The following is a 12,242-nucleotide window of genomic DNA, read 5'->3' as shown; positions in this document are numbered from 1 at the left end:
GGAGGCACGGAAGCATAGACTTGGGAGGGATGAGAACGTTTGAGAGAGGACTCGACTAGAAGGGACTGATGAGAAAGTTGAGCTCCCTCAAACCCCTTGTGGTGAACGATGCGGTATCGAGCATCCAGTTTACTGGGAACTGCAGGTAAGGAATACGGTGTCTCAAAACAGCGCATGAAAGTCTGATCCAGCAGCTTGTGTAGAGGAAGCCGAAGTGTCTCCGCCGGAGGGTGAGGTAAATGCATGGTGTCCAAATACTCCTTAGAATATTTGGACCCAGTGTCCAAAGTCACATCCAAGTCATCCGCCATCTGTCGGAGAAAGGATGAGAAAGACAGTTGGTCTGCCAAGGCCGGCCGACGAGACGGGCTAGAAGACGTGGAAGCCTCCGGGTCCAGGGAGAGCTGAGATCGGCAGGGAGAATAGGAGGCAGATGGTTCCTCATACTCCGGCCCCTCCGGCTGGGACACATCCGACGAGGAGTATCCCAAACGCTGCATCTTCTTCTGCGGAGACACCTCCGAATGACGTGAGGAGTGCCGAGAAGAGTGCCGAGATCGATGCCCCTCCCGGTGACGGGACGGAGAACGAGATCTTCTATGCATCGATTGGTCCTTTGAAGCCTCAAAGGAATGGATAGGGCTCGATGCAGTGGATCGTAGAGGTGGCAGAGATGCGGATTCACGCAGCGCCACCCAGGTCTGGTATGGAGTGCGGAAGAACTCCTCCTGCGATGCAGTATGCCCAGGACTACGATTATCAGGAGCCGCCCTAGCACCCTGTTGGCGTGGAGGTGTGATGGGCTCCAAAGGTGGCATCTCAGGAAGGGAAGCCCTCCTGGAGGATTCCGCCACCCTCCGCCGATCCCCCTCGTCGAGCAGAGAGATCGAACGACGAGGAGGAGGGGGAGGGGGCGGACCGCCCTCTGAAACCGGGGTCGGAAGCTCACCGTGAATGTTGGCGATAAGCCGGGGTCCCATAGTGCGCATAAGCTCGACAAACTGAGCTTCTAGCAGGGAACGAAGCGAAGCCGATATGGAGGGATCCGCACCGAAAGGGGGTCCTTCTGCATGGTCTTCGCGTTCCTTCGTGGCCAAGTGCTTCTGCTTGCTAGCTTTAGGCACTTTGATGACCACAGGAGGGACAGTGGAAGGCGGTACCTGAACCGAGGAGACGGAGGCAGGCGCCGATGCTGAACTCGATGCTGAAGCCGGTGCGAACGATGCGGGCTTCACGATGCTCGATGCAGGAGTCGTCGATGCAGGTTTCGAACGGACCGGCGAAACCTCAACAGCCGCAGTAGCAGAGATGTCCTTGGCAGTCTCCATCTTGAACATCAACTCCCAGAGCAAGCAGCGCCGCTTAAACGAGCGCGCAGTGAGCGTGGAACAAGGCCGGCACGATTTCGGAACGTGTTCCGGACCAAGACACTGAAGGCAGCGTCGGTGTGGGTCCGTCAGCGAAATCGCACGCTGGCACTTGCTGCACTTTTTAAAACCGGTGATTGGTCGGGACATAGGCCGGAAAATCGACGCTGCAAGGTCGAAGCCGCTAGGCCGCAGCCACGAGGCCGGCCCGGCCGAACCGCCGGAAGAAATAATTTTTTTATTTTTTTTTTAGAAAAATAAAGTAAAATTGAAATAAAGTCAAAGAAATAAACAGAAACGCGGGTTAAAGAAGGCAAAAACTGAATTTCAGTCAGCGCAGAATGAAGTACAAACTTCTCAGCTCCGCGGAAAGAAAAGAACTGAGGAGACACGCCCGGTACATCGGGCGGGAAGGCACTGGCGCATGCGCGGTGCGGGCATCTCGAAACTTCTAAGTTTCTTCAAGCAAGACATGCTTTCAAGATGTCCGTGTCGGGGCTCTGTCGGATGACATCACCCACTAGTGAAGAGAAGAAAAGAACTCACTAGTGAGAATACCTGCCTGCTTGTCCTGGGATAATAAACAGAAACGCGGGTTAAAGAAGGCAAAAACTGAATTTCAGTCAGCGCAGAATGAAGTACAAACTTCTCAGCTCCGCGGAAAGAAAAGAACTGAGGAGACACGCCCGGTACATCGGGCGGGAAGGCACTGGCGCATGCGCGGTGCGGGCATCTCGAAACTTCTAAGTTTCTTCAAGCAAGACATGCTTTCAAGATGTCCGTGTCGGGGCTCTGTCGGATGACATCACCCACTAGTGAGAATACCTGCCTGCTTGTCCTGGGATAATACATTACATTATTACATTGGCGTCTTTTATTCCGCCAATACCTTGCGGTTCTAGGCAGATTACAAAAGAGGCATTCTGGTCATATCCAGTAAGATTACAAGATGGCTATTTGGTTGGAATATTTAGGGACTGGTAGAAATTTCACATTTGACAGGTATATTCGAGCGTACTGTTCTTCTTTCTGGCACTTAGACACATCCATGGCCAGAAGCCACCTATCCCCACATGACTATTTCAGAAAGGGAATTTTACGTGAAAACAATTTTTATTGATAACCAAACCAAAGATATAAAACCATAAAAGTGAGCAGAAAACAGACATCACACTATACAAAAGTGAACTGCACCAGTCATCAGAAATATTTTGTGTGTGTGGGTCCCAAAAAGGAAGGAGCTATCCATCCCCATTAACTACTGTCCCTCACCCCTCCCACTGCACCCCCACCCCAAACAGCTCCCTCCCCCAAAAAAATACAGCAGAAAGGAATTTTTATAAGAAACCACTTTTCTGAAACCTTTGCAATGGGGGGAGGCATTTAAATACTTCTCCAACTGTAACAAGGCCAGTTCCCAACACTGTCAAGCCCCCCAGTTGCAAAGAGGAGAACATAGGGGACTTCTGAACGCCCTGAACCCCCTGCCAGGTGCACTAAGGGCTCCAATAGCATGAGAACACCCCCCGGCGCTGCTCTGGAGCAAAAGCTAGAATATAGCGTGGATCGACAAGGGTCTATCTAGCCCAGCATCCTATTTCCAATAGTGGCCAATCCAGGCACAAGTACCAAGTACAGTTCCAGAAAATAGCAAGATTCTGGTTACCCAACCTCAAGGAGATGCAGTGCTTTCCCCAGGTCTACTTTATCAGATTATAGACTTTTCCTCCAAGAATTTGTCCAAAACTATTTTCATAGCCAGCTACAGAAGCAATTGCTTATGTGAAAACCCATTCTTGGTAACTTTAGGGCTTATTTGTTTACTATTATTATATATAATTTTATTTTATTATTTATATACCACTTATGTCCTAAGTGGTTTACATTCAGGTACTTTTATCATATTTCCCTGTCTGTCCTGGTGTACCTGGGGCAATGAGGGGATTAAGTGACTTGCCCAGGGTCACAAGGAGCAGTGAGGGATTTGAACCCACAACCTCAGGGTGCTGAGGCTGTAGCTCTAACCCTTGTGCCACACACTCCCAAGTTAGAACTTAACTATCATTTCCTCATCCCTGCAACTTCTTTTCTTGTTCTCATCTTGACAAGCCTCAAATACTTTAAAATCATAAGTGTTCGAAACTTGTGTGGCTTTAGTTGAGCTTACAAGAATGGGATGGGGATGGAAAAATTATGTTCTTACCTGTTAATTTTCTTTCCTTTAGACGCAGCAAATGAATCCAGAGACTAGTGGGATAGCACACATCTACCAGCAGGTGGAGATAGAGAAACTGATTAGCAGGTGGTACTCCTCCTGTATCTTCAGTATTGCTCCTTGCCCAAGCATCCAGAACTAGTAATCTGCTTAGCATGTAAAAAACTTCTGTCTCATAATAAAGTCAAAAGGAAGATTACAGAATACAACTACCAACTATAACAAAACCCATGAAACTCGCAAAAGATAAACTGACATGCAATATGTAGAAAGGGTGGGGCTCTGGATTCATCTGTCTAAAGGAAAGAAAATTAACAGGTGAGAACATAATTTTTCCTTCCTTCGCAACAGCAGCAGATGAATCCAGAGACTAGTGAGATGTAGCAAAGCAATCCTCAATCTGGGTGGGAAGCAAACCCTGCCTCCATAATGACCAAAGCACCAAAAGTAGCTTGTGCAGTGTCTGACATTTTCAGTCGCACATTTGCAAGCAGCAATGTTTAGAAAATGCATCCTGAAAAGATACAGTATCTGTATGATAAATGTCTTCCAAGGAAAAATCTCCGGACTCAATCCAAGAAGTTGGCATTGGTCATGCGAGAACCGCTTCCCTGCCATACAGAAAACAGAAGCCAGGGTCCCCTAGAGTTCTCAAGTGACAGGCGCATAGCACACTCCAAAAGCGTTGTTGTGTCTTGCGAATAAGACAAAAAGGAAGAGTCAAAGTGCTAAGAGGCACAATGAAGAGAAGCACGCGCCCCTCCAGTCCTCCTCCCAGAAAGCAGGAAGGAATAGGGAGAGCGGCTGAAAGGCAATAAAGATAGCACCTGAGGAAGAAACAACGGTGCTATACTAACCGATACCCAAGAATCAGTAATATTTCAAAAAAAAAAGGATCCCTGGAGAAGGCCTACAATGGAGAAAATCTCCTAAATGGAGCCATGGCCTAAGAAACTGCATGCAATGTCACCTCCTTTATAGTGGCAGTAGACAAAGGCTCAAACGTAAATTCTGTATAACTATCCTAAGTGTCTTCTCTAGATAGAGCATCAACACCGATGAAAGAATATGCTGTACTTTTATCAGGAACTGAACTACAGCCGACTGATAAGCAAGTGAGTTATGAGACATTTGTCTGCTTAAAACATGAAAGGTTGCCAACCAAAGATGAAGGGAAGTAAACAATCAGCTCATGGTCACACTTGTTGAAAAAAGAAAATACAAGATACAGAAGTCTAGAAAGGCTAAATACCATGCGAACTGCCTAAGACTCAAAATAAACCCTCCAGACGCTAGCATAAGCCGCAGATATCGACATCTACTTTGCCTGGAATAAAGTAGAAATAATCCGTTCACCTCAACTGTGACGAATAGCTAGGCCAGAATACGAAAGTGAAACAAATGTTCATGGCGATGAATCGCTGGGTGAGCAAAGCCGAAGATACTGAGAACTACAACGGCTCGCCCACCAACAAACCCCTCCGAACCGCAGACCATGGACGGCACAGCAAAACCGGAGCTATGAAGATCATCATGTCGTGAAAGGGAGCCATGAGAAGGAAGTATGCAATCATTGTTCAAGGGAAATACATAAAGAAGACTACCCAGAGATCAGAAAAGAGCGAACGCAGCTACTCACTCCGACACCCTCAGACTCCCACTCACTGTGCCTGCTGAAGAAGTGAGAAAGCTTGCATTTCAATATAAGGTGATGAAGTATAGTTCCAGGAGATGTCATCTCTACACAATAAGCTGGAACCCCTGAGCAGAGAGTTCGCAATTCCAGGGATGCAGAAGATTCCTGCTAAATAAGTATGTGTAAACATTTTATTTTATTTTTTTATTTTCATCTCGCAATGTGAGTCACTGAGAGAAGAGGAAGATAAGGTACCACCCACCGAAGCAGGACCATTGTTTTGACCAGCAACCGAGGAATTTGCATACTTCTGTGGTGGCTGCTCAAAACACCACCGCCATGACACTATCCTACAAGTCCCTCATTGAAGGATGGCCTGAAACTCCTGAAACGCTAAATGGCCATAACTCCAGAAGAGTAAGCAAACCCTAAGCCCCCTACTGAGACCAGATTCCTTGCGCTGAGCCTGGAAGGTACTGAGCCTCCTAACCCAAAAGACTGGAAACCTTGGTGACTATAAGAAAGCCCATTAATGATCGTGGCACGCCTTTGAAGAAATCAGTTTGCTGAGCCACCAACTCATACTGAACTATGGTTAAGGAGTCCATGAGACACTACGGGTGCAGCCCTCCTACACCGGGCACTATCGGCACAGAAACCGGGCACTATAGATACAGAAGTCACTGCTGCAGCGTGCTGATGTGAAATCCAGCCGAAGGCCCCATTTTCAGAATGGCCACCATGGATTCTAGAACCTGTATATAAGCCCATACCTTCAGTCTGAGCGACTGCAGAAAAAAGACAAATCTGAGACTGTTAAGTGGTCACCCTATATGTCGAATAACCCCACAAGATGTTCCAATGACTATCACAGGACAAGAGAGTTCTTTGTGTCACAGTTAAACTGACCTGTCTGGAAGACACCTGAATTAAATGGACGAGGAAGGATGTACCCGAGTCTCCCTTTTTCAACAAAATGCCACAAACCACTACCATCACTTTTGAACCTGTCCTTGGAGCCATGGCTAGGACAAATGGCATCTGCCGAAAGTGATATTGCCTGACCAAGGATGTCAAAGCGAAGATACCGCTAATACGGTGACCCAATGGGAATATGTAAGCAATCTTAAGTGAGACTGAGCATTGGAAAGAACTCCCACAGTTGAACCAATGTATGAACCTCAAAATATATGGTGCCCCCAGAAAGGAATCTGTAAGAGGAAAAGAGGATTTAAAGTAGCTATCATCCTGAATAATGTTCTAAGTTCATTGTTCAGAAGTCCTAAGGAGCTAGCAGAGGGAGACAAGAAAATAACTCTTCTGCGCAAAATATAGCTTTATCGGTGAAAGAATTGATACAACTAGAAGAATAAAAGGGCCTACCCGGGCTATACCAGAAAATATAGGCATGATGGAGGGGACTTAAAGGAACTTGTCCAAATCTTGTCCCACACATACGGCCCTAAAAGGAAAAGCGCACTATACTTAAGCTAGAAATGCCTCCGCCGTTCAAAGGCATAAGAGCTGCACTGCGCCACCTACAACAGTAAGAATACAAACCCAAAGAAAATTCCTAGGGATGTATCTAACTTCCAAGTCAGTGAATCCGTGATTGCCACCCCTCCATTATTATATGATAATAAATTGATGTCTCCTATCCCGCCAATACCTTTCAGTTCTAGGTGGTTTACAACAAGAGTTAGCCTGGGCAATTCCAGGGAGAATACATAGTTAATAGATGAAGCATGCATCGATCAGGGTTAGAGAGAACATTTGACAAATTTCTTGAATAGAAACTGGTAAAGAGGCCATCTTAAACACCACTGCAATGACAGGTTGGTGTGTCCAGAGTTAGTCGCTAGCAATCCAATGGAGAGATATCGAATACAATAGTTGCCAGCATCGCCACTCAGATTGTCTCAATTACAGGCCAGATTTGAAAAGAGAGCCTGCATGCTGCGCGGCCATAGAAAGAATTGGAGCTGAGGAGCAATTGTCATGAAAGAGGAGGACGTCATAAAGACCTGTGCAACAGCGTAGGAACATGACAAGCATTAGAAATAAAGAAAGTTATGCTGCCCCCCCCAACAATAAGTAGATAATTGCCGCCAGGTCACCTTGCTTTGCTGCCCAAACTGCTCCAATCCCAAAGCTCCTACTAGTATCACGAGTAATGAATACATTAGCGCTACCAGATGCATGCAGTGCTACACTGATGCATAAAGAAGCATGAAATTATGCAATGCTGTATATCCGTGCCGGGCATGGACCCTGGGAGAGAGGAAGAGATACCCCGGAACAGAGGACTCTCTTACCTCTGATCGCACTCCACAGCGCTCTGCCTTCTGCTGACAAAGTCCAGAAAGAAGCAGTAATTGGGAGCAGGGAACAGTACCGAGTATCCCTGAAAAACGCCCTCAGGCAGATCAGAATGGGCCACAATGAATAAGAATGTGCAGCGACTCAAAATTCCAATTCAGGAGAACCAAAGAACCCACTGAGCCCGCCTGCAGCAGTAACATCAAAGCCTTCCCTATTGGTTACAACACTAGGGAAGCTAGAGATTCTGCAGTACCTGTAATCAATGCCGCGCCAGAGAAGAAGAAGAGCGCCAATGCAATGGCACTGTTGCATGTCAATAACACCCCTGCGCGCCTCCTGAATGTGGGTAAGGCCCAGGTCTGCCAACTCCATGCCAAAGCAGCCGCTGAGCAGCCAGAACACACTGCCCCCAAGTGCCGTTTGCTCTAACTACAGCGCCCCGCCTCACATGAAGAAGAGCTGGGTCGCGCTGACAACTGCGTGGGAAAAGGCAGCGTAACCGATGTGACGAGAAATTTCTTCCCCTTAGCATTTGCTCAACAGCCCGCATGGAGGTCCGATGCTGTTCAGTCCCTCCCACAGCACAAACACCTTGCACTGCCTCTGCTGCCATGCTTACAATGTAAACTCGCACAGCCCAAAGTACCTCACATAAGAGAGATAAACCGGCAGACAGCAGAAACCGTGAAAAAAAACCTCACACATACACAAACCGGCAAACACAAGGAATAAAGCTAAAACTGAAAGTGTTCTCACCCACACTGACAGAAAAGTTGACTAAACCAGCAGAAACGAGAAACAAGTAAAACTAAAGTTCCTCTTACCCGAACTGACAGGAAAATTGATATGACTGGTAGTAGAGTGTAGACTGTCAGAAAAGAACAGTCCAGCCATAGCAACATTGATCTCTCTCTCTTTACTTATTTTTTTTAATTGGGAAAGAAGAAAAATTGAGAGAATTATCCATACTCCTCAATCCACCAGAAGGAAGAGTGGAGCAGGGACCTGGGAGGGGCCCAGGTGTAACTCCCAAAGTCGACACCGTTCAGCCGGACACCCCTGTCTCACTGAAGAGCAACCTCAACAGGAGAAACTGAATGTTCGTCTTACTGATGAGAAACCTCAAAAGGAGAAAATAATTTTCCAGTCATAGCCAGAATCCAGGAGCTAGTTGAATAGCGACCATCACCTGCTGGGAGATTGAGTATACTGAAGATACAGGAGGAGTGCCAGCCAATAGGATAGTTTCTATCCTGTTAATTAGTTTCTCTATCTCCTGTTAATTAGTTAATTAATTAATTAGTTTCTCTATCTCCACCTGCTGGTAGATGTGTGCTATCCCAGTAGTCTCTGGATTCATCTGCTGCTGTTAAGAAGGAAATTGAGTTCCCATGTCATTCTCTCTGAGGTGGGGGAGCCTACATACAATACGATCCGATTTAACATAGAGCATCAGCGCAGGAGCTAACCTTTCAAAACGAATGCTTCCATTAATCTTAAATTAGTTAAAATTCACAAATGGCTAATCTCAAACATGCTCTCGTTAAGCATTACAAAAACTAGTACTGTTCTTTTCCCTTGGAAAGAAGGCCTGCAATTAGTCTCACTGATTTCTATTGATCATATCCCACTTGAAATCTACCTCAACAGTAAAAATCTTAGGTGTACTCATTGACAACAATCTCACTTATCGTCCTCAAATTAGTGCTCTGGTTAAAAACAGTTTTTATAAGCTAAGGATAATAAGATCTTTAGTCCCTCTTCTAGACTTCAACTCTATCCTAATTCACTTTCTTATAATATCCAAAATCAACTACTGTAATTCATTATATAATGGATTGTATCAGAAAGATATCAGACGTCTTCAACTTATTCAAAATAGGCTATAAAAATTATCATAAACTCAAAAAAATTTGATTATGTCACTCCTTTGTTGAAGAATGCTCATTGGTTGCCTATCCATCATCGGATCATTTATAAAATCGCCCTTCTTTCAAAACCCAACAGACCAACGCTCCAGCATTTATAGATAGAATCCTTATTCCATATGATTCCCCTAGAATCCTAAGGTCTGCATCTCAACATACTCTTAATGTCCCTTCACTAAAAATAATTGGCACTCGTCACGCATACATCTTCTCGGTAAAGGCACCTTCAATTTGGAACTCACTTTCTTTATACATAAGAGCAGAACAGTTTGGATAAATTTAAGATTAGTTTAAAATGCTTTCTTTTTAAAGATGCCTACGATTGATTTATCCTATGCCTTTCAATTTATTTTATTATTTTATTTTTATTCCTAAAACTAAACTTTTCCCCATCTTATCCTTTTGTTCTTATAATTATGTATTCTTATTTTAATTGTAATTTTTCCCTTCTATCCTTTTGTTGGTACCCTCTTCCCCCCCCCAAGTTAGTTTGTCCTATATGGTATATGTTTATTTTTTTATTGTTTGTTTCAATTTTAGATTTTATTGCACAACGCTTTGAAATTTTATATTAAGCATTTAATCAAATTTTAATCAACTATAATAGACGAATAGCTCGCTCTGGTCACAGGCAAGGGGTGCTGAAGTGCCTCCAGAGCAGGTTCAATATCACCAAAATTCACCCCTTCCTGTCTGAGCACACTACCCGGACCCTTGTCCAACCTCTCGTAACCTCACGCTTAGATTACTGCAATCTACTCCTAACTGGTATCCCTAAGTGTCACCTCTCCCCCTTGCAATCTGCAAAACTCTGCTGCATGACTCATCTTCTACCAACCTCACTACGCTCATGTCACCCCTCTCCATGTCACTGTCTGCCATTGCATAGAGTTCAAGATCTTATTGTTGACCTACCAGTGTGTTCATTCTGCTGCCCCTCAATATCTGTCGCTTCTCTCTCCTTATACACCTCTCAGAGAACTCCGTTCCTCAGATAAGTCACTCTTAACGTTGCCCTTCTCCTCCATTGCCAATTCCAGACTTTGTTCCTTTCATCTAGCTGCCCCCTATTACCTGGAATAAATTACCCAAGTTTGTCCGTCAGGCCCCTTCCCTTCAAGCAGACTGAAAACCCACCTTTTTGATATAGCTTTCAGTCCTTAACCCTACTCCTCCGCCCTCCAACTCATCCTGCTGATTAACCGTTCCCCTTAACTATATCCATAACTTCCTGTTTAGATTGTAAGCTCTTTCGAGCAGGGACTGTTTTCTTCTTCTTTGTGATTCTATACAGCAATGGTCTCACACTCGCGGCCCAGGGGCCACATGCTGCCCGCCAGGTCCTATTTTGAGGCCCTCGGTCTGTTTATCATAATCACAAAAGTAAAATAAAAGAGTTTGTTGATCCTATGTCTCTTTAGCTATAAATGACAATATTATTATTAAGACTTAGCCAAAAGGAAAGAGTTTTACCTCATGCAAAATGGTCATTTCTTTAATAAGATATTAAGTCTTTTTTTTTTTCTGAGGCCCTCCAAGTACTGACAAGTGCAAAATGTGGCCCTGCAGAGGGTTTGAGACCACTGCTGTACAGCGCCGCGTACGTCCAGTAGCGCCCCATAAATCATTGCTAGTAGCAGTATGAAGAGTCTTTGTGACGTCATAATGCCTCGTTCTACCAATAAGAGCCAACCTCCTCCGTGACGTCACAATGGCTCGAGCGTCCCCGTAAGACGGGAAGCTCTTGCGATCAGGGACTGCGTTCTGTAGCAGCTTCCCTGCGAAGGCCTCACCGAGCCCCTCCAGGCTGCTCGCAACGTCCCCGCAGAGAAGGAGCGTACAGCGCTGCGTAGCCCCGGGGACTCACCGGCTCTGGCCTCCACGCCGCCGTCCTTGCGGCTGCACCACAGCGCCTTCTCGCCGCTCTGCAGGATGTAGTGGTCCTTGGCTTGGAAAAGCTCCATGGTGGCAGCGCGCGCGCCCCGACGGACGACACCGGAGCCGTCGCCGGGCGGCGGACGAGACGCGACGGGGAAGGGCGGCCGCGGCGAAGCCACTCTTGGGCTGCCCCGGAGTCGGCGCGCGCGCGCTCCCTCCACCTCGCTGCTTCCCCGCCCATCGGGCGGCCGCGCGCGCCCCACCGACCTTCCACGTGACGGAGGCGGAGAGGAGCGCGCTGCCATGGCAACAAACGCTCTGACCTCTGCCGGCTCTCCTTTCCCGCCGAGAAGCAGCAGCGCGTGACGGACTCAGCGCAAGATTTCATTGGCCCTGGTCATCTCCACCCCTTTAGGGGGGGGGGGGGCTTGCTGCTCCAGAACTAGAGAGTTGCCAGGGACAGAAATCCCCACCGGTCCCTATAAACTTCAGAAATGCTGTAGTTATTTCATTTAATTATGCTACTGAATTAAAGGCTCTGGTAGAAACCCATTTACAAATAAGCAAAGAGACTTTATTAATTTGGAAATATTAATTGGGAAGAATACATACTTTGTAAATGGGTTTCTACCAGAGCCTCTAATGTAAATATAAAATAGAAATACTCAGCTGATGAGAACCCCCAAGCAGTGGCGTACCAAGGGGGCGTGGTCTGCTCCGGGTGCATGGCTTGGGGGGGATGCACAGCCGGCCAGGTCCGGATCCTCCTGCCCTTCCTATCCCCTGGCCCGCGCCGCTGCAATCTTACCTCGCCCCCAGTGGCGTACTAAGGGGGGGGCGGGAGGGGCGGTCCGCCCCGGGTGCCAGCCATGAGGGGGTGTTCCCGGCCTTGCCGT

At 46.7% G+C, this 12,242-nt stretch overlaps 1 protein-coding gene across 1 annotated transcript in view; it reads right to left on the bottom strand.

Annotated features, from left to right (window-relative positions):
- INPP5F (inositol polyphosphate-5-phosphatase F) overlaps positions 1 to 11,688 on the bottom strand; it is a 149,447-nt gene extending 137,759 nt beyond the window's left edge. The window contains exon 1 of the mRNA XM_033942982.1: positions 11,336 to 11,688. Within this exon, the coding sequence (XP_033798873.1) occupies positions 11,336 to 11,651 (316 nt within the window). The 5' untranslated portion in view covers positions 11,652 to 11,688. The remainder of the gene's footprint in view (positions 1 to 11,335) is intronic.
- Between the last annotated feature and the right edge of the window lie 554 nt (positions 11,689 to 12,242).

This window comes from Geotrypetes seraphini, chromosome 4, assembly GCF_902459505.1.
Source record: "Geotrypetes seraphini chromosome 4, aGeoSer1.1, whole genome shotgun sequence".
NCBI classification, from domain to species: Eukaryota; Metazoa; Chordata; class Amphibia; order Gymnophiona; family Dermophiidae; genus Geotrypetes; species Geotrypetes seraphini.
This window is presented reverse-complemented; position numbering and strand designations above follow the sequence as displayed.